Consider the following 23,319-nt stretch of genomic DNA (forward strand, 5'->3'; position numbering starts at 1 on the left):
CTTGGGAATTTGTGTAGGAAAGTTGCACACAGGAAAGCTCTTTTGTTAAAATCTTTTTCTCCAGGAAAACTTTTTTTTAAATAACTACTGTTATTTTACATGCCGATGTTGCGTAACTAGAACAAATTCATTTCAATTTAGCTCTGGTGAAAGTAGGTTTCATTCCAGGGTAGTTTAAAGAGTAGTAGAGATATTTTGCTTTATCAGTTTTTGCACTTTAATTAACGATAGTTAAGGGGGATGAAATTAGTGTTGATAATGAGACGTGTGAACCAATTCTTCAAGACATTCAGCAGCTAGAGAAATCAGAAATTTTAGCGCGAATTAAAGATTTAGTGACAAAAAATAAATGTTAAAAGGGTTAAATTATGGGGTTGTTTAGGATTCAAGGTAAATGTTGTTCATGTGGGGTTGGAGTCTACACTGTTAACTCTACGATTTGTTGAAAAATCCAAAAACTAGCTCTAAACAAAAACTGGTGATTATTTTAAAGAGGAATGATACTGCAAAAGCCTGGAAAATGCTTGTTGCCAATGCGTAAACTCGTCCTTTAGAATTCAGTTAAAGCCTAAATTGACCTAAGAAGCACTGTAATTTTTTGAGAAAATTGGCTGGAAAGTTAGCGTGCTTTTCAAATGGAAAGGGCTGTCTCCTTACTTGAAATCCGATTTAATTTCCAAACCAAGAGTTTTCCCAATAAGTGGCACACACCGTTGGACAGATCTCGGCGAGACGAATCGGAAGATGCCAAGAAAATATGTTCAAGCACTGTGAAAATTGGAGAAAATTGGCAAAATTTGAATTTTTACTGTAGGAAGGCGCTTTTTTATTATTGCAAATTGTTGAACAAATTGTTTATGGCATCCAACAATTCAAATAATTTTCAATTGTTGCTCTGTATCATTCCAATTTAAAAGGGTAAAAAAGAGGATATAATTTTTTTTGTACCAATATTTCGCAATTTCACTTGCCGATAATTCAGCATTGGGATCCGCACGGTAATGCTCAACGTAAACCCCAAACCATCATTATTATTAATCAAATAATCCTCTTAATCCGATTGCATAACAGTTTTAAATTAAAAATTCTCACGGTCTCATTGGCGCCCATGGGCAGGAGTTTTAGTACTCCGTTGAGGTGCAACCCTCGCGGCCTGGCCTTGTGGGTGAACGCCGCCGGCATCATGAACGTGTAGCACAGGGCGCAGGTGTGCTGGGCGAACAAGTGGGGCGGCAGAGTCGCGTCCCTCGTCCTGCACAGCCTTTCTCGCTTGTTCTGCACATTCTGCGTGGATGAGCTGGCGTTGTTCGCCGAGGCGGAGCAGTGCAGAACGCTGCCGAGAACAATCAGAGCTGCAAGCTGCAACACACATCACACGACTTGATTAAAAAGGAATCTTTAATTGTGTGGAGGCACTAATTAAAAATGTCACTTGCAGCGCTGATAACATCTTGAAATCCTGAGATTCAAAAGAGAATTTCCGACCGCAGTGTCTTCCTTTCACAGAAAAATTTAAATCAGGTTAACAGTCTAATTAAAGAAATGATACTGGAAAAGCCTGGAAAATGCTTGTTGCCAATGCATAAACTCGTCCCTTAGGATTCAGTTAAAGCCTAAATTGACCTAAGGAGCGCTGTAATTTTTTGAGAAAATTGGCTGGAAAGTTAGCGTGCTTTTCAAATGGTATAATGGCTGTCTCCTTACTTGAAATCCGATTTTATTTCAAAATCAAGAGCTTCCCCAATAAGTGACATACACAGTTGGACAGATCTCGACCAGAGGAATCGGAATAAGCCAAGAAAATATGTCCAAGCACTGTAAATTTTGGAGAAAAATGGTAAAATTTGAATTTTTATTGTAGGAAGGTCCTTTTTTACTATTGGAAATTGTTGAACATATTGTTTATCGGTCAATTGTTTAAGGCATCCAACAATTTAAATAATTATCAGTTGTTGCCCAGTATCATTCCACTTTAAGGAAAGCTAACAAGGGAGCGCCACCATAAAATAATTTGCAGCCTATTTTTTTAATAATTTCTGTTGGAAATTGTTATTTGGGAGAATTATTTAAACTGTACATGTTATACGATTTTAACCATCTATAGAAATTTAGGCAACCCATTGTCTGGACAAATCTAGAAGTGGAAACTCAAGCTTAGTATTGAAAGGAAATGACAATTTGTAACATATTGCAATCTGGAATATTGCCGCTTATAATATTTAATTTAATTACGATTGATCAATATTTGCTTTTACATGAAGAGACTGTGTATCTGAGCAGAAATTCGGAGGCTCGCTCCAATTATAGAAGCTTATTATATTTCAGGTTTGTACGTGTTTATACTGTTACGGACCTGAAGTTAATTCTGATTGGTGTTTTGATAGTTCAAACTCGCGAGTATGCATGATTATTTCAAACTTATTTGACACACACATGAGAGATGAGGGTTAATATCAATTAAAACTTTCAAGACTGCTAGCACGCGTAATAATCTGCTAATTTTGGCACCAGACGCTTGAACTGTTTCAGAAGAGGAATTAATACAAGCCAATATCACAACTTTGATCTCGAAAGTTTCATTCATATTTAATTTCTCATCCATGCGCAGAGTGTAACAACTGTAACAGTTCCCTTTGCCAAAAGAGTCAAATTCCACGGTTTCCCGCGGCTGAGGATGTGGAGTGGAGAATGTTCTCTGCGCAAAGTTTACTCGCTGCTAGTGCATTTCTCGCCTGCGGGCGTTCAAAAAAGACAACGGATCAAAGGGCAAACAATCGTGGCATTCACTCGCACTCTTGACAAGGACTGCGGTGAAGTCGGATCGTCTCGGCGGACAGCAAGAGTCTGGCTTGGAATAATAATAACGGAGTCGATTATGGGACGGCACGTACTATGTACTCGCACGCATCCAATTCCTATCCACGTGCACCATGCTCCAGCAGCTAAGCCTCGTTCAATTTAATTTCATAAGTCTCTCCAGACGACACATCTCCTCGACTCCCTGCGGAACTCGCTTCGAACTTCGGAGTTATTTGGTTGAGCGATTTTTCGAGGGAGTGATTCTACGATTCGTCGTGATATTGCGGAGTTTTTAAAATCCTTTCAAGGATGAAAGTCAAGCCACTTGAATAAGGTGACTGCTAGAAACCAGTGGAGTGCTAAAAAGCTAAAGAAAATACTCTAAAAAGCTTATTTTAATCCGCATCTTCATGTTTTAATTAACAGATAATTTATCGGATTTGTCAGAGCTAACTCAGCAATTATTATTGGGACCTCTTTTATTTAGAAAGAATAGATTTCATTGAAAAAATTAGATGTTTAGGGAAGGGGTGATAAAAAAAGCTCTCGGAAGTTTGGATTATCTTCTTTATAATTTAGATTAGGACCTTTAACAAAATTAAATTCGTAATCAGAACACAATTCTTAACAACAATTTCAAATTTGAATTCAATGGATTAACATTATTAGTGAAACGTAATTGACAAAAACAATTAATTTAATTTAATTGTGGACAACTTAATTTTAAGAAAATTTACCCACTTGATCAGAGTCCGTTACTGTTAAACGCTCAGCTCTTTAAGAATTTAACTGGTAGAAAATCCGGTGAAATCTGATTAAAATAAAATTCTCTCATTGTTGCATTACAAATTTCTAACGAACAGCGCCTAATAATAATTTATCAATAAACACTAACAATGCCCTTAACCAAAAATGAAAAACGAGTGCCGTAAAAATTGCGCATAGCTCAACAACCAAACGCGATTTTCCTTGTTGCAAGAAAAGGGCAACAATCAATGTGACAATGAAAATTTAGGTGTTTGTTGAGCTGTGCGCAATTGTTGCGGCACCAAGACGATGTTGCAATATTTACTTATTCACTTTCCTCCTAAAAAAATGGCCAATTAGGTCCAGCGGGAGCCAGATGTGCGATAAAATTGATTCCCAATGCGCAGATCCAAGATGGCGTCCGAATGTGGGAAGCAAAAAGCTCTCTTTGGATTCCCGTACGAGGGTCAAGAGTTGGTTTTTACGATCCAAAAGACACAAATTATACGTCACAATATTGACCAAAACTGGATTCTTTTCGCGCATTTTCACGTGACTTTTTTCACGCCCCCACTCCACCGGACGCCATATCTGCGCGTCGCACGAATCTGGCCCCCGCTGATTTGGTCTATTAAAAATTTGAAACGATAAACTTTCATTTTGAAAAGAATATGCAGATCACAAAATGTAATAGAGTCCGAAATATTAAAAATTAAAAAAATTAATACAAGGTAAAAATATGTTTGCCAATTATGCTATTGTCTCTTCTATTACAAGTGATTGTAACAAGGTAAAAATATGCACTTTTAACTAAAATAAAACAGATTTAGTTAATTTTAGTTTGATTTTTGAAAAACTATATTCGAATTTTCCATGTTAAAGTATTTGCCGTATTTGCAAAAAAAAAGAATGATTCATACTTGTTGTATTATTCATTTTGTACTGGTGGTGTTAATCGGGATTAAACTCTGCTCTGCGGCTAAATATTTCTAGTTCAGAGAGCCATGTGACAGCACCGCAATAATAATTTATCTTAACTCTAAACGGCGATTGCGCGACTGGGCGCGGACGGACGCACCTGTCAACCGCAAACCCATTATTCAGAGGGCTAGCTTGATTTGAAATTCAACCACACTCGAAAGCAGTTGTTGGAGAACAAGCACCCCATCGGCTCGATTACAATGGAAAATTGGTCGAGTTTGCTCACACGCGTATGTATATCCGGGTCCTTGACAGCGACGCGCGCTATGTTTTTGGCGCCAGGTTTTCATTTCGCCCGGCTAAAGAGACTTGAATCGCAACTGATGGTGACAGATTATTAGAATTCTGCTTTTGCACAAGAGGAATTTCACGAGCTTGTTCGCGTGACGAAATTCACTTTTGTCTCGTTGGCTCTCAGCAGCCCCTCTCTTTGTTCCAGCCAGCTGCGATGAATTTCGCGTCAAATCTTTTCATCTCGTGCCACTCGTTCACGCAACACAGCCCGTTTTATTTCTTGAAAAAGCTCTCGTCGCGTGGCTGGCTGGAAAAAGTGAACGTTTTATTGCTGGTGCCCAGTATTTTGCTCTGCTTTTAGCGCAGCCTTTTAAGTTTTTAGTTTTTCTCGCTTGGAAGTAGAGCGTTTGTGTTCCGCTAGGTGCTTAAACACTTACATGACGACTCTCGCAAAGCGGCTCTAGAAAAAAAACGGTGCTAACGATCGCAGTATTTTAAACACGTCCTTCATGTTTGCGTTGGAATAAGCGGTACATTTTCCGGAGAAATATGAATATACAGAATTCATCCTTTTGGAAAATTGACACAGTTTTTATTCCTCATTTTGGTTCTTGAGCTATAATTGAGGCAAATAGCCAATTTTTAAATTAATTTTGGTTTTAACCAGCGGGGTCCAGATTCGTGCGACGCGCAGATATGGCGTCCGGTGGAGTATGGCGCGAAAAAACGGTCACGTGAAAATGCGCGAAAAGAGCCAAGTTTTCGTCAATATTGTGACATAATTTGCACTAATTATGTCTTTTGGATCGTAAAAACAAACTCTTGACACTCGTACGGCAATCCAAAGAGAGCTTTTTCAGACGCCATCTTGGATCTGCGCAGTGCGAACCAATTTTATCGCACATCTGGACCCCGCTGGTTTTAACTCAACACTTATAAGGACCGTTATCTCAAATGTCTCTAATTTTTAAAGAAAATGAAAATGGATGTAAAAAAACAGTGAAATATTTATTTGGGTCAAACTTAAATTTAATGACAGCGAGAATCAAGTACATTTAAAACAGACCTAGAACGTAAGTCTCATATAATTAGATTTAAAACTATACTCGCCTAATTAAAATGGTTCTGCATGCGTACAAAAAACAGACAATCCCTTCTAAACCCTTGATAAAAATTTTCTCTCCCGTAAAATATTAAACTGGCTGTCATTTTTAGCCTTCCTCGCTTACATTTAAACTGTCACGTTCCGCAAGCATTTATCAAAAAGTCAGCAAATTGAAAATTTTGTTCTTATTCTCCGGGAAATCCCATCACTTATACATATTACGCACGTTGGGCGTTGCGAGATATACTAAAGTCGGCGCTGACACCACCCACACCTCGTCCCCGAAAAAGCTCGCGTGCCGACGCAGGGCTGAGCGGCAGACGCGAGGGAGAAATGACAAATTGAACTCACCAGCCAGATGATAGCCATCAAGTTCATTGGGAGTGCCACGCTCTTCTAGCCACTCTTCCTCTCCGCCAACTTCTCAAGTGACCCCTCTACCGCGAGGAACGAATTTGCGCTCCACTCGTAGCTGAGTGAGTGGAATTTTCAATTGCTGCACTCCGCCTTTTTAATTATTACCGCCCCCGTGAAAAGGAATGGGGAAAACACTCAGACAAAAAGTTTGTTTTTATTTTACGCTTTATTCACAGGCTAATTGGTAGCGAACTTGATTAGCTCCCGGCTGTTCAAAATTAAAAAAGTTTAGTAGCACTTTGATATGCAAACGAACCAACCGTATTTCTAAACTCGGATTTTCCTCTCCTTGCATTTTGTAGACCGAACGTATTTTCTTTGTCCCGCATTATTATCAAAATCAATAAGTGTATTACTAATTGTCACCTCCAGCGGAAAATATCCTTTGTTGAGTTTTCCATTTTCTCCAAAAACAAAGGAAATTTGAGTTTTTTCAAAATGATCTTTATTATGGTTCTGCTAGGATATTTTGGCAATGCGCAAAAATTCAGCTTTAATTTTGAGGAAAAAACAGCCGAAAAACAAATTAATAAATTACTCCCCATTTTCGCGTTTCTATCCTAGTTTAAACCCTCAAAAAGGAATAAAGTTTTCGCCAAATTTTTAAATAATGAAATATTTAAAAACTAATCTTTATAAACTGAAATTTAAAAACCGAATCTTTTGTCTAATCAGCTGCAGTATAATTTATTTTTTGAATTTATTTCTTGGTCATTCAACCTCTAAATAATAAATGATATATTATAAATATCCTAAAATAAATCCAATTTTGTCGGAAAATGTGCTGTGATTTTGAAATGCAGTTTTTTTAACAAAAAAATTTATGGTTTTGCAAATTCCATATTTGATAGAGTTGTAGGAGCGGTAGCCGTATGAAGTAAAACACTCAACTACTGATTTCTAACTTTACTTCTTACTTTTTTAGACTGAGTGAACAGACACTGGCCTAAACGGCTGGCCGTAAAGTGCGTCGCGAAGTAGAGTTTTATTTGAATCATATTTATTGCTGTGCATTACTAATAAGGGTGAAATTGGGTTTGCCTTTATTGTCAGAGTTTATTGTAAAATGTAATATCGATGAATTGAGGAAACAATTAGTCAGCTAATTAATGTTGTTAATTTAAGTACATTTTGAGATGGGGGAAACTTCTGGAGGTTTTCAGCACCATCTTAAGTGGGGGTGAGAAGTCACAAGAGCACAGGGCGCACTAGCACAAAGTGGGGGAGAGAGTCAGAGAGAGTCAGAGCCACCACAGAGTCCAATAATTATTATTTGCTACAGAAAGCATTGGATCAGGTGTATTTTTCAATCATTTTCCTCTCATCGCGAAATCTAACGAAGGGGAATGCCACGTTTTAGGGAAACTCTTCATGCGAAATGAAATGAAAATATTTAATAATAGGAGCTAAAAATAGGAGCTATCGATCACCATCTAAAAAGGCATGCCAATTTTTCTTAATTCAACCCTTCATAACATTTTGGAAGAGTTAGATTTTTTTAACTTAAATAATGCTCATTTTAGTGGACTACTGATCATTCTTCTTTAATTGTTATAGTTATAGTTATCACGAAAATATCACGAAAATCGATATTTTATATTTATGCTGATATTTAAAATTAATGTTGTCTTTGATGGAAAGTTACACCTTTGTTAAAAAGAGGAATTATACTGGATAATCCTTGAAAATGCTTGTTGCCAATGCATAAACTCATCCCTTAGGATTCAGTTAAAGCCTAAATTGACCTAAGGAGCGCTGTAATTTTTTTGAGAAAATTGGCTGGAAAGTTAGCGTGCTTTTCAAATGGTAATGGCCGTCTCCTTACTTGAAATCCGATTTAATTTCAAAACCAAGAGTTTCCCCAATAAGTGGCATACACAATTGGACAGATCTCGACGAGAGGAATCGGAATATGCCAAGAAAATATGTTCAAGCACTGTACATTTTGGAGAAAATTGGCAAAGTTTGAATTTTTACTGTAGGAAGGTCATTTTTTATTATTGCAAATTGTTGAACAAATTCTTTATCGGTCAATTTGTTAAGGCATCCAACAATTTAAATAATTTTCTATTGTTGCCCAGTATCATTCCACTTTAAATTGCACAATTACTTCCAGCTTTCCCATTTCACAAAAGGAACTTTAATTTACTCAAAGCTCTGAGCCCAGCCCAACAATCGCGTTTGAGCTGAATCAAACTCATGGGAGCGCAACAAAGGGGAAATACATATATTACTAGTTTTTGATCGCACAAAGGACCAAACGAAGGAAATTTCTGACGCAGCACGTGCAAATGGCTAAAGTCGGTCGGCACAAAGAGGGCAAGCAGGTGAACGAGCGAGCGGAATTATAATTATTATTATATAATGTGTTTGCCGATGGGAGCTGCCAGCGAGAAATTTCATTTATGCCGAGTGTGAGTTTGCCTCTCGCGTACTGGCACGTGCCGCAGATGCTTTTGAGAAGAAGAGCAGCCGGCTGCATACTTTTCTATATATTATACAATCGTTGGCAATTCTGGTTGATGAGCACGCTCGGCGACTTCTACCAATTTGCGTGGAAATAAAAGCAGTGCGCAGGGAAGATTATATTATGCACTCAGCGCAGCAATTGAGACGGTGACAATATCGCAGTGAGTTGTTGATTGAGCCAGAAACGAGAGTATTACGTGGGTAAGAACTCCGTTGAATGAAGGAATTATCCTCCACGTCACGTCACTTTTTACGACCTCATCAGAATATCAGAATGGAGAGAGAATCCTCTGCACGTGAGAGTAAGTCATTTCACCCTACTTTTTCTCCTCGTATAAAAGCAACCTTCCTTCTCTGGACTGTATTTTTTGTAATATTTTTGAAAACACAATTAATTAATTAGAAAAATGTGTGTTTAGTTGGTCTAACCTGGAGAATCCACCTCATGAAAATTATATTCTGTTATACTTTGAGCAAAATGCAGTTTAGTCTTTTCCAATTTTTTTTAGAAATTGACCAGTTGCATAAACCCTTAGTTATCAAAGCCGCCAACAGATGGCGCAACCACAGACTTTCTTAAAAATTTTGTTTTAAGCGGTTTTAAGGCATTTCCGCTGCGATTTCAGACTCAATCTAGCTATTTTGCTTTTTTTAATTATTTTCCAATTTTTGACGTGCTGAAAACCAAAATCGGTTCAGCCATTCGCCGTAGAAACGTTGGAAAATATTTTTTTATTTTAAAAAATAGTTTTTCACGATTCTACGGCGATTGGCTGAACCGATTTTGGTTTTCAGCACGTCAAAAATTAGCAAATTAATTGAAGAATGCACAGTAGCTAGATTGAGTCTGAAATCGCAGCGGAAGTGCCTTAAAATTTAAAGTCTACGGTGGCGCCATCTGTTGGCGGCTTCGAACACTTAGGGTTTATGCAACTGGTGAATTCACAAAAATTCGGAAATAAATCCCGTAGCCTCATTGGAAATTAAAAACGCGTAATTCCTCCATTCAGCAGCTATAGCTATTTAATTTGTTGAGTTTGATTTACAGATTTGCAGTGGGAAATTTCAAGAGATAAATTCTTTTCAAAATTTCAATTATACTACGTACTGAACCTGTAGTCGAGATCCGCTGATGGAATACCGTTCCTTTTGGTCCAAATTTTATATTTATATAAAATATTATATAAATTATATAATATAAAATAAAATATCCCAAATTTTCATCGAAGAAAATGGATATGTCTTAGGAAACACCATTCAATTTTATTTAATTACCTCATATTTATTGACACCGGGGTCCGGGTTGCGATCTGTGTTGGTTCCCGCCGGTCAGAAGTCAATACGGCGTCAAAATAATGGAGGCCAATCAGGAGACAATCCAGCGGCCAATCAGAAGCGTCAAAAAAGACCTAATAATTTTATTCTTGCTTATTTTGTTACATTTCTTTTAGCCTGATGTGCCATCTAACGGTCGATTCGCCAATTACCAGCGTAATCAGCAGTTAGTAAAGAAAAAACAACAAAAATATTCATTGAGCTGAAGGCAGTTTCATGAATTTTCCAAGCCGATTTAATTTTACGTTTGAAACTTTCCCGCCGCACTCCACCAGACGCCATATCTGCGCGTCGCCTGAATTTATTGGTAAAATTTTCAACCCTCTGTAGAATAATTTATAGTGACCGTCTAAATTGAGTAAAAACTGTAAAAATTCGTCTTTATTATTGAAAAGCCACGTCTAAAAATGCCAACACCATACCACCCTCTGCTCAACTAATGAGAACTCTCCTAATAGTAAACAGCAAATTGCAACAGAGGTCTACGAAAGCGTATCATTTATTGTTTTATCTATCTACTCGTTTCCCGGCGCATTCCAGCTGGAGTGAGTGTATTATTTTGGCCCAGAATTCACGCGCGCGAGCTGCACAAAATAAATTCGTCCATCGGCGGTCGCTCACTTCTCCCCCGTGCTGTCCAAATATTTACGCACGAAAACCTGGCCGCGGCGGAGCACACGCAGCCGCAGAGCCCGCTGTTTATTTGCCTTGCTAATTAACCGGCGGTGTCAAAACACACGGCTTACTTTGACAAGACCGCTCCCTCCCTCTCTCCCTGGCCTGCCGTGTCCTGCGTAATAGACTTGTTGTTTTTTTTTCACCCACGAGAGCAGCCAAGTGGGTGCGAATAATGCAGCCGACGCGGCCGCTTTTATTATGCGCGTCAATTAATTTGCCTGGCGTCGTCGCGTTTTGCCCCCGGCATGATCAAAACAAAGGACCACGAAGGGATTATTGCGTTGTCCAATTACCGCAAGAGCCGACATCAAAACACGAATTGCACACACACAGCCGCGGTCATATTTTACTTTCAAATTTCCGGCTGATCTAATTAGCTTATTATTACGCCCAGCGTGCGTCCAAGATCACAGGAAACATTGCTATAATATACGCATTACTTTTACGGGATCATGCATCATCTTAATGAGCTATAAATCCCTCCTTTGGTGCTGAAAAACTCCCATTAGACCATTTAATTAAGGTTTGAAATTGGAATCTCGTTAAGTGAATCTTTGCATGACGAAAATTTCCAAAATTTTGCATTAGAGAGCTCCAGCAATCTGGTCCTTTGAATCTGTTGTTTGTGAACCTAACAATAATTCATCTCCACCAGTTTAATTTCAGATTTAAATTCAAATGGTGTACGAATTAAAAAGTGAATTTCCCTTTTGGTAAAATAAATCAGAGCTCGAATTTGGAGACGATTTACTTGGATATTAAGACGCCATATCTTGCTTCTTACCCGATTCTGTTCTTTAATATTTTTTGAATAAAACAAAATTGATTTTCTGATTTTTTTCAATATAGACCATTAGACCATCTTTAAAGGGGGTCTTTCATACTTATTTTTCTGAACAGCTGCTCGCGGAAATATAACTTGCTATTTTATGTAGTGAAAATCAAGTCTGATAGAAGAGAAAGTTTTGTATAAAATTTGCCCTAACAATCATAGGCGTACATAACCTCCTATATATTAACTAAAACACGATTCCATTGTACAACGTTTGAAAAGCGTAAAACTTTGCAGCCGACTTTATTCTGAAATTGGCTGCAAACCTTTCCAGAATTACTTAGGGTTCTCTGCGTTCCAAGTTAGTGCTCGTGAAAGAAGTGACTTTTACCTAACAGGAGCAAACAAATTGTATTGTAACTATTTGTGCTGTTACAAAAATATCTCGACGACAGATAGACCAGAATGGATACATATTTGCTCAATCCCAAGGTGAATTTCTCTATAACATGTCAAATAAAAGTCCCAAAACAAACACAGAAACTCAGTCAATATTGTGAATTTCCATTATTTGTCTAAATGAGGAAACGATGCGATTTTTTTCCGTTTCTGATTGCCTCTCATCTTTATAAAAACGTCAGGCACGTGGACGAGCGCTCTCTTTTTCTATGAACCGACGTTACAGACAGACACAGACAAATGCCCCTATTCATCATCAAAAGGAAAATTCGCTGTTGTGTAATGAATCTTTTTGCAAATTCAATGAAATGGCCCTTCACGTCAAATACAAATTTATGTCGCTCAGATGTTTCCACTTCCAACCTTTTCTGTGAATTTCCCATATCAACAGAGCTGCCCTAAATCTTGATCTCGTGTGGATAGAAAAGGGGGAATAAATATTCCACGTTGCACACACACCCACCCAGTGGGAACTCTCGGTGCTGCGCGGATTCATATCAAGATCAAAACCCATCGCGTTCGAAAGCAGCGCGCTTTTGCAAACACGGTGTGCACGTAGACCGACCAGCACGTTTGTGACCACACACACACACACATAATCCAGTGCCGGCATGAGGGCATAAATAATCAATCAGCCAGACGCGGATCATCTCGCACAAACATTGTGAGCACCCTCTGACAAACATCATCATCGCCCGCCAACGTTTGCTTTGTGCAATTTTTTTCACTGTTTGTTCTGGCCGCTGACCAAAATGACGAATCGAATTTGGGAATTTGTTGATTTCACTGTAATTCGCTCCCCCATGGCTCACATTTCTGGAATGAAGTAAAATTTTAACACTTGGAACAATCACATCGCTTGCATTGAAAAATCATTTTAAAAAATAGAAATTTAATTTAAAACCACTTAAAGAGTTTTAGGAAATTTTCAATTGTTCTTCACGTGCCATGTAAAATTTTTCAATAATTGTAAGTATTGCTATTTTTTTAACTGACACTATGGGGCCAAATATATGCCCAAAATAGCTTAATGTGGTTTAAAAAAAGACATTAATTTTTCTTCCAAATCTGCCATTATTTTCGGCTTTTTCTCAAATTTGAACAATTAAAACCCTAAACTAGCAGGAGAACGTCGTAAAGACGGTGTGTTATAAAGCTTCAAGGAAATCATTCAACATTTAAATTCTAAAATATGACCGCAGTTATTTCCATCCTTTAGCCCCTGCATTGAGACGACCTTTATGATAAACCTGTAGAAAAAGATTGTTAATTAAATTACGATGAATAAAAAAATGGTTCTTGTACAGCCATTTTGGCCACATACCGACAATACTTTTAGTCTCGGTTTAATAAAAAAACCTTTTTCTAATATTTTAAATGACGTACATTTGTGTTTATTCTCTTTTGCGGCTAATAATTGGAGAGGGTTATACTTGTGACTGATTGTAAGAATTAATGTTTTTGAAACAGTCATCTGTTTAAAATTAAGTACTATTTTATAATGATCAAAATTAACTTGTTAATAAGCAACACAGGATTGTTAAAATCTGCAAAAAAGAACCGTTTCTGTTGGAAACACCAACTATTAATAAATTTCTTTAGTCTGCAAACGTCCACTGAAAATCAATTCATATGCAGGGAATTTTATGAAAACTAAAAAATATTTAAAATGCCGACATTCGAGGTTAATTTTTCCATATTGTTGTAATTTATCTAATTTATCAATTAGTCAATTCTTTGAAGAGCAGAGCTTTCGATTTTCTTTTTATTCCATCCCCGTGCATGGAAACAGATGAACGAAGAACCATTCCGCTCGAGTTAATAATTTAAATCAATCAATTTCAACATGAAACGTTTCTCATTAATTGTTATTCTTGTCATCGAAATGAATGGGATCCAAAATAAACCGCTATAATATGCCTACGTTAAACCTCAAACAGATTCTGCGCACCTTCTCGAGAATCCACCTATATACACGAAATTCGAATCGCGCTCGTGCAGAGCAACAATTATATAGCACAGCCCCCAATCAGATTCAAAATAGAGATGAATAATTGAAGCTGTTGGCGTAAACAGGAGCACTCCCGCGCGCACTTGTGTGTCGCTAAAGCCATTAGGTTCGTCCAGGAACACCCTAATTAACCCTTTATCCCCGGTGCGTTGCGGTCTGTTAATTGAAAACCGACGCTGCAGAGTCACGTCGCACGTGCGCGGATCAAATGGAATAGAAATCAAACGCGACGCTAAATTGCCTAATAGCGAGCGAGTCAATTAATGCATTCGCGTGAAATTTCAGCCAGCGCGATGTGATATCGTGTCGCGCGCCGTCTTTCCTTACTTTGCTCGTAACTCGCCGAGGGAATCATCGTGCGCCTGATCAAAATTGCATCAAGATGCCATCAGCCCTTTATAGATAGACAGGCTGCCGACTTAGATTGATGTCGCATTACGAGCTTGTTGATTCGTTTTTAATTGACATTGAAATTTTCGTTAGTGAGTAGTGCATATGGGCCTCAGGCTCAATAAAGTCTTAAAAATGTCCATTAAGATATTGAAAGCTGTTCTTTCATTAATTTTTTTTGTGGATGATTAATTTACCAATATGAGAATCTTACTGAAAATTCTGCTGAATAATAGAGTAGCTCTAGAAATAATAGTTTTTGGAATGGGTTTGCAGACTTCGGATTTTTCATCAAATTTATTGTTTTTTTCTGTAATTTACAATTAGACCAAAGAGTAGTTGGGTTTTCGTTTTTTAAGGACTGTTTTTGACGAAATTTCTAAGCACACCAATCGATTCTTGAGGGTCGAATTAGGTAAAGTGGATATTTTTTCCGTTAAAAAAGTGCAGCGCAACGTGCGAACTTTTTTCCCGCCAAAACAATACGAATGCGCGAACTGCGCATGCGTGAGAGCTGGTTTGAGCACTTGCAGAGAGACCTATATGAATGAATTCTATGTCAGATCCAGCCAGCTCTCACGCATGCGCAGTTCTTGCATGTACGTTCATAGTGTTTTGGCGGGAAAAACAGTTAGCACGTCGCGCTGGACTTTTCGGAGGGAACTAATATCCACTGTACCTAATTCGACCCTCAAGAATCGATTGGTGTGCTCAGAAACGGTCTTTAAAGTGGAATGATACTGGGCAACAATTGAAAATTATTTAAATTGTTGGATACCTTAAACAATTGACCGATAAACAATTTGTTCAACAATTTGCAATAATAAAAAACGGCCCTTAAGCAAATGAAGTTTATTAATGATTTTAATTTATTTTTTTGCAACAAAAGAGGGAAGGAAATTCAAGTTTGTTTGTTAAATTAGTAATTATAAATCCTGACCTACCTGGAGACTCGGGGAATGGCCACGATTTAATTGGTTTAATTTCTGTTGCGCTAAGAGCACAAGCCCTAGATTGAGGTGATCACGGCTTCACACACAAGATCGACAACATATTGTTATTTGAAAATAAAATCATAACAATTAAAAGATTTACGGTTAACATTTTAATTCAATAGAAGATAAACGGACGTTATCCCCGTTTCTCTAAAATCGTCACTTATTTTCTTTTGAACGAGTTTTGCCACCACTTCAGCGCCTTAACCTTGGCCTCTCATGAAATAGGGTGAAACAGTGACGCCGGGAAATAAATATTATGCTGAATATAGAGCAACAAGGAAAAAATCCGTTTTTAAGTTATCACACTCGAGTGAAGAATTTAATTCAATCCTGCTCAGAGAAATAGAACGCGCACATGCAACAATTTCTAGTGTGTCAACCCTTTAATTTAATGATGCCTTCTAACTAAATTTAATCTTGAATTCAGTCCAAGTATAATAAAGTTGTTTGAAAAGGTGCTGAGAGCTAGTTGCTAGCTCATTTAAATAACAAAATTACATGAACTGGATGCTGACCGCCGCGCCGTACTCCATGCAGGCTTCAAAGCCGTATCGGGTAGCAATTCCCAGAAGAGCACTTAGGTTGGCGCGTTTTGCTGCATGTCGCTCGCGGAATTCTAATCAAATAAGCATTAAAGCTGGCTGCACTTGCGCGTATATTTTCTCAGAGCGCGCGTCTCTCCTAAATATGTAATCAACCCCGGCGCGACTGGCTCGTAAATTATCTTTCACTCTCTCTCTTTCGCTCCTCTATCTCGCTGGGGCAAATTACAAATGCAGTCGTGTTTCTCGAGGACGCAAAGCCGGGCGTGGCTGAGAAACGTCAACACACACGTCTCGCGGCCTTCCTCCGCCAAAGTGCGGCGCTAAGTGATCTTAACCACGAGCACCACTCTGGCTTGCTTGCTTGCTTGCTTGCCCGCATGCCAAAAGCAAGCGCGAGCCTTCTCCAAATTTTTGTGTGAACTTTTCGGACACCCTTCTCATCCAGCCCCTTGAGAAAGCAATCATTCGCCGATGTTGACCCAATGGCCGCCGGAGCAATCGCAGACTTCTTCCTGTTTATTCAAAATATTGGGTTTCACCGTCAAGCGAGATGTGTGAAAAAAACTGCAGCCTGCCCAACACTCCTTTTTTGCCTCCAACGATTCCTGGGAAGATTTCTTAATGGTTTTGGAAGTTAAATTTTTACAATTTCTTTAAACCTTCTACAGAGATTTCTAGGATGAGTTTAAATGGTTTCAATAATTAATTTTGAGCATTCTAATCTTCTCTGGGTTTTGATTATTTGATATTGGACGATTAAATATTATTTTTGTTGAATTCTGTCGGAGAATGTTCCATATTGTAACAATTAAAAACGGACATTTTATTCCCTCGCTGCCACGAGCGTTGTTGATTTATTTCTCCAACTGTACTATGAAAACCCTTAATAGGATTTTTTTTATTAACACACTGGTTAAAAAATTTATTTTTGTATTTTTTACAATTAAAAGGGGGGTTGGCTTTAGATATTTTTAGCCAAAACTTGTTGGAGAAATAAATGGACTCCTGGCAGTGAGGAAATTCAATGTTAATTTTTTATTTATCGTCAAAATTTACTAAAGCCTTTTCTTGAAACGTGGATATGTATTTGAATTTGTTTTTAAGATAGGCATATTTTCTACGCTCCCAATAAAAAATTTAAAATTTATTGTTAAACACTTAAAAAAATAATAGTTTTTCGACAAAAGGGGAAATGACAAAAGGGGAAATGGAAATTGTAAAACAAATTGAATATTAACAGAAAAAATTACCGATTTTCCGTAACAAATGATTAATCTCAATTCAAACTAAATATCAAATTTTCGTCGTTGAAAAAAACCGAAATTTTAGTTGATGAATAAATAAGTAAAAACATTTATTGATTATACTTTTCATTCACATTTTTAAATTTCAGTTGTAATTTGATCAGTCTTGTATTAGGTGGTTTTAAACGAATTGAAACAGTTTGAAAAATAACCCAAGGAGGTTTTAAAAATGGAAAGTTGATTGTCTTCATTTTCCAAACGTTTGATTAAATTTAAATCATTCAGAAACCACAGAGTAAATCATTTTTGGCTCGGCTCACAATCAACAAACGAGAGGATAAATTAAATATAAATTTTCAACATTGTTATTTGTACATGAATGTGGTAAATTATTTCTGTATTCGCGTTCGTTATTGATCTCTGCCGGCAAAATTTACAAAGCAAACAAAATGTATGAAAAAGTTACATTTCACAGAATGGAATATCAAAGTTGGATTAAGTAAGTCGACCGATTCAGCGGCAACTGTGCGTTCCATTATCGCCAGTGCGGCAAAAGGAGAATGCAAAAGTTAACGCAAAAGCGATCGAGCAAAACTCTCCTCGGCTTCAGCAGCCATTCAATTTGCAGCCACCATTGTGTGCGGAGTGCGCGGGCAAAAAATGAATAAAACTGCGCGACGAGAGAGAGAAGAGAGAGGTCATAACCGCGGTCGCTTACTCCACCGAAAAATGTTCACGCGCGTGAACATTTTTTTCCGCTGATACGCCATCCCCATCCGTGCGTGAAAATAATAGTCTCCACCGGACAGAGAGCTAACAGTGGAAATTGAAATTGAAAGTGCGTAAGGCTTAAATAAATATCTGGCGGTGCTAAACGAGCGTGCAAATTAACCGCGTTTGCTTTTTCTCGCTGGCCCGGAAACTTCATATACATATGTATCCGGATGGCTTAAGTATGCCCTAGACGTGAGGCGGATCGGATATACGAGCAAAGCTGGTTTTACGCATTAATAAAAAACCTAACAGAACAGAGGGAAGTGGAAAAAGAGGTAACACTGTTTTAATTGAATTTCATTCACAAAATTGCTAGAAATTATTTTAGAAGCATTTATTTTGTTAAGCACACTGCATTTTTAAGGGAAAAGCTCGAAATATTTATTATTTTGGAAAAAATTAATATATAACTGATACTACACAATAAAATTGTAAAAGGTGTCTATTTTCTACCGAATTATAGAACCTGCAGGAACAAAAACTTATTGTTGTCCTACTTCGCATGATATTATCATTCTTTACCAACAATGAATTTTTCCCTGCCTGAAGATTTATGTCAAAGGAAGTTCTTTCAAACGATGACAATGCTCCGCTAGTATTTTACGTTCGATTGTTTTACAACCCTTTCTAAGAACTTTGCCGATTTTCCAACAATTTTCCACGCCCCCTTTTAGAGTGGTATATGCGAGCTCACTTGACCGCAAAACACCAAGACGGGTAAAGCACAAACAGGCCTTTCCGCCGTGGAAAAGGAAGAGCTCTTCAAGCTGGAGAGACTCTTTGCACCCGGCGGAAATTGGAAGAAGAGGAGAGAGTGCGCAGCTTGCTCCAGAAAAGGTCCAGCAGCAAGAAGTTTGCGAATAAATATAATAGGAAGGATAAAAACTTTCAATTGGGATGCTTCTAATGCAATTTTAGTGTTTGAAAGTATGGCGATTCTCGGCCGTGTTCGGACAAGAAAATTGAGAGAGAGAGAGAGAGAGAGAGAGAGAGAGAGAGAGAGAGAGAGAGAGCTTTCTGCAAAGTTTTCTTTATTTTTCGCACGTGCTGAATAAGTTTAAATTGTGTTACAAAATTGTGGAGAGGTTATAAAGCTAATAACTTTTAAGAAGACTACAAAAAATAATGGTTTATCAAAGAAACCACTCGAGGCTTTCAACTGGTTGATGCAAAATCCGGACATTTTATTTTCTCTTTGCAAAACAGCTCACATAAAATAGGTATTGATTTTAATGCTCCATTCATGATTTTCCTCTCCTGAAAAAGATTTACCAAGTAGTGTTCTTTTAAAATTCTCTTGATCGTCTTATATTTTTATCCTAAAATAAGGCTTCGGTAAATTTGCTAGGTCAAAACTGGTCGGGAAAATCAATTTTGATGCTCCAGGCAACAAGGAACTATATGCAATTGACTTGTTGTATAAACCCTTAGTGTTCGAAGCCACCAACAGATGGCGCCACCGTATACTTTCGAAATAAATTTAATTTTAAGGCACTTCCGCTTGATTTCAGACTTAATCCTGCCACTGTGCATTCTTCACTTAATTTGCTTACTTTTGACGTGCTGAAAACCAAAATCGGTTCAGCCATTCACCGTAGAAAAACGTTGGAACAGATTTTCTATTTCAAAAAATAGTTTTTAACGATTCTACGGCGATTTTTTAAAGTATGAAGCACTTGTGGGAAAATGATTTGTTTCAACAAAACGTTTTTATTGATTTCCAATATTAATCTACGAAATAAAACTCATTTTAGCTGAAACATTTAATTGGATTGGAGTGAAAACAAAGTAAAGAAATTTCATTAGTCAGAGTAAAAGTTCACACCAACTCTTATACATAATTGATTAAAATTCCAACTCTCTCCGTCCGTCCGTCCGCATGCTTAAGCTTTTATATACGCCCACACTTTTTACACGCGGAAATACCACTTTGCCTGCTCGGGCCCCTCGAAGGCTGGATAATCCAACGCACTCGACCAACAATTCTTAATCAAGCAAGCGTCAATGGTATGGAGCCCCGAAATAGAGGCAGCTGCTTCGTCACAGATTTGATTTGGCAGCGGCCGAACCGAAATCGACTTGTTGCCCAGCCCTAATAAAGTCGACAGCTGGATTCTGGATTGATTGTTCCGGACCGACAACAACCGACGCCGCCGACAGGCTGATGGCGAATCGCGATTCGACCTACAATCCAATTAGGACGGCATTTTCGATTATTTCCCAATTCCTGCCGCACCAGGACAATCTAGTATGGAATCTGCTGGAGCAATAATTTGGACGTTTCATCTCCAATCATTGAGCTTTGGGAAGATAGGTTAATTGGTTTTTTAATAATAAAAATTGGAGTGTCGAGTTTGTGTGGAATTGTTCATCAGCAATTTATTAAACGTGATTGCGGACAAAAATATCAGATTTTATGATTTGTTGTCTCTTTTATATTCATAAAATGATAAAGTGTAGGTTAAATTTAATCTCCGTGATCAAAATTTATATTTTAATCATTCTGTTAACAAAAGGATTTGCTCTCACAGCCTGTTGAAGTAATTTTTCTCGACTCAACTCTATATTCGCCGTTAATTATTTCTCCCGTGTGGCAAATCTCCTTCTTTTTACACAATTGCGCCTTTCCTCCCTCCTCTCATTCAATTTTCCCCTTCATAATTTACAGAATTTCCTTTTGAAATATTAATTTTTGTCATAAAACAGCCTAGCATTGAATTGTAATAATTCATATTTTAAAAGCGAATGTGCTCTCGGATTTTCAGGGGAAAGCAAATTAAATTTGGCTTGTTTCCCTGCGTATTATTTGCGGTTTAGACATCCCGCCCGACATGGCGTACCTGCCGGTTGCATAGCTCGGTTGACGGCAGGCACTGCGCTTGAGGTCTCTTTCTCCGAATCTCGCTCCAACTTTGTCTTTGAGCCGGAGTGGAGAGAGAGACAGGCAAACTTTTGCGACTGGTCTATTTATTTTTAAGGAGCCCTCGGGGAAAGTAAGCAAAAAAGTGGGCGTCAGATTGAGACCTTTCTACGCACAAAATGCACAGTTTCCTCGAACACAATTTACATTCTGGGGTGGAATGGTTTTTCCGTGACGGATGAAATTCCGATACGCAGTGCTGCATAATGGCTTTTCAATTTCTCCACGCCAGATTGGACGGAAAAGGCCTCACGTGTCAGCCAGAATACTGCAGACGGTGATGTATCGATGCACTGAATTATTATTCGTCCAGCAGAAACTGTCATCGTTTGAATCAGAGGAATAATTGATCAGTCAAAGTAAACACAGCATTTTCCAATCAAAACAGTTTTCAATTTGAGCCACGCTCCCAGGCTAAACAAATATCGGTTCGTTAATTACGAAAAATAGTGCCTAGAAAAAATTAATTAAAACCAATCCTCCATGGACAACATCTAAAAGTTCAGAGAAAACAATGGTCATCTTGGAATTTGGACTTTCTTAGAGTTTAGTGGCATAAAAATTCGGCTGTTAATATATTTGAAGTTTAACATGGCATAATTTTCATTTTGCGCGAGTAAATTAAAATCACGCTTTAGAGGAACTAATTTATCGCGCATCAATGCTCAGGGGACACGTTCGTTCGCTGCAAAATCCACGCTGGCAATTACGGCAAGAGCCATAAAACGCGCGAACGCAAACAACGTTAGCCGGCGGCGGCGGCGGCGGCAGCGGCCTGGACTCTTTTATTAGCTCTCGCAGTGCAATAGCGGCGAGCTAGTCCGGCCGCGTTTTGCTCAATCGCACTAAACTAAACGCATCTCTCTTCATATATGACGCCCCTTAAATCGCCAAAAACGGCCCTCTGGAACATTAATTGCGGATTGAGTCGGGCAGCTCGTTTCTATTGACTGCGGGCGATCACATCTTACTACTGGAAGATATATAAGTTATATCTGTATATAAAAAAACCTTAGTAATGAACGCCACATTCTAAGTCATAATTTATTTCATTTGGGAAGTATCTTCATATATTTTACTTACAGGGTAATTAATTTATTTTATTAAAATATGAGAAAGGAAAAATTCTTACTCATTTGTTCAAAGCTTCAGTTTAAAACGCACGGCTCTAATAAGGAAAGTAAAGATTGGAACTGATTGTTGGTGTAATTTTTTTTATTTTTTGTAATATTCGATTGTTTAGTACTTTTGCAAATTCAACAAGCAACCCAACACAGGAGTGGATTACGGCACGGAATTTTAGCTCGACCTTGAAACACTTTACAATGCTATCCTTATGCCCAGCGTTGCCATTTTCTTTCAAGGTCGAGCCAAAAAACAGTGCCGTAATCCGCCCAAAAGGGTAGAGTCTTTTACTTTTATCGAATCGTACATAATCGATACATACTATTCTACTGTGGATTGGTACAGGACAACAATTGAAAATGATTGTAATTGTTGGCTTAATAATGCAGCTGATTCCAATTTACTCCAAAATTTGTATGACTTATTTGATTCCTCTCGTCGAGACCTCTCCAACAGTTAATCAACTTTTCAGGGAAACTCATTGTTGAGCAAAAATATAAGATTTAAATTTTTGAAAGGCTTGCCAATTTTGCAGCCCATTTTAGAAAAAAATGTACGACATTGGCTAAAACTTAATCCTCAAAAAAGGACTAGTTTAAGCAATAGGCAACGACGATTTGCGGTGGTTTGCTCTTTAACCTTTCATAATTGAACCTGTTATTCAAGCAAAATTCACCACCAGCACACCTTTTCAGCTTTTAGTGAGGACAGGAAGAAATTTCCTCGTTCTAATGTAATTTGAGAGCACGTCACAAAGTTTTATGATTAATATTTGCACAAACGCGGCAGTTTGGCACACATCAACTTGCTGAAACTCCATTGAAAACTTTTTCTCATTTTTTGGCACGGCTTTGAATCGATTATTGGACTTGAATAAAATTTCAAATATCCCTGCTCTCATCAACATCGACAAGGCATTTATCGATTTTATTTTTATATTTTTACTCCTTCCCTGTGTTTTCTGCCCCGTAGAAACTCATATATATCATTTCAAATGCCAAGAATGTTTTAATGAACCGCCTGTTGCTGATTTCTCATTTCGTTTAACCTTCGCGGAGAGCTCATATAAAGCAGAGTGCAGCTCGCGGTTCCCTGATTTCAGTTTGATTGCACCAGATGGGTTCGTCAGGAACTTCGTGCATCATTTGCCTGCCCGCGTCAGCTAAACTGGAAGGCTTTGCGGAGTTCGGGCGATCGTTAGTAGAAATTTCCTGTGAAAAAAAACGGCGAAGCCGGGAATTTCTTTTTTTTTTAGCGCGTTAGCAGTTTGCAATGAATATTTGACGAGGGGAAAAGCGCCAGCAAAAACATATTTG

At 38.0% G+C, this 23,319-nt stretch overlaps 1 protein-coding gene across 2 annotated transcripts in view; it reads right to left on the reverse strand.

Annotated features, from left to right (window-relative positions):
* The window catches only part of LOC135946873 (calcitonin gene-related peptide type 1 receptor-like), a 38,895-nt gene that overhangs the window by 13,356 nt on the left and 2,220 nt on the right, over window positions 1-23,319 (reverse strand). Inside the window, exons 1-2 of one of the 2 annotated variants that reach the window (XM_065495317.1) lie at window positions 6,218-6,302; window positions 1,093-1,359 (exon numbers count right to left, since the gene is read on the reverse strand). In XM_065495317.1, coding sequence (XP_065351389.1) covers window positions 1,093-1,359; window positions 6,218-6,244 — 294 coding nt within the window. In that variant the 5' untranslated portion in view covers window positions 6,245-6,302. Of the gene's footprint in view, window positions 1-1,092; window positions 1,360-6,217; window positions 6,303-23,319 lie in introns of those variants that run through there. The other variant, XM_065495316.1, reaches the window with a different exon arrangement.

The sequence above is a fragment of the Cloeon dipterum genome, chromosome X (genome assembly GCF_949628265.1).
Source record: "Cloeon dipterum chromosome X, ieCloDipt1.1, whole genome shotgun sequence".
Classification (NCBI taxonomy): Eukaryota; Metazoa; Arthropoda; class Insecta; order Ephemeroptera; family Baetidae; genus Cloeon; species Cloeon dipterum.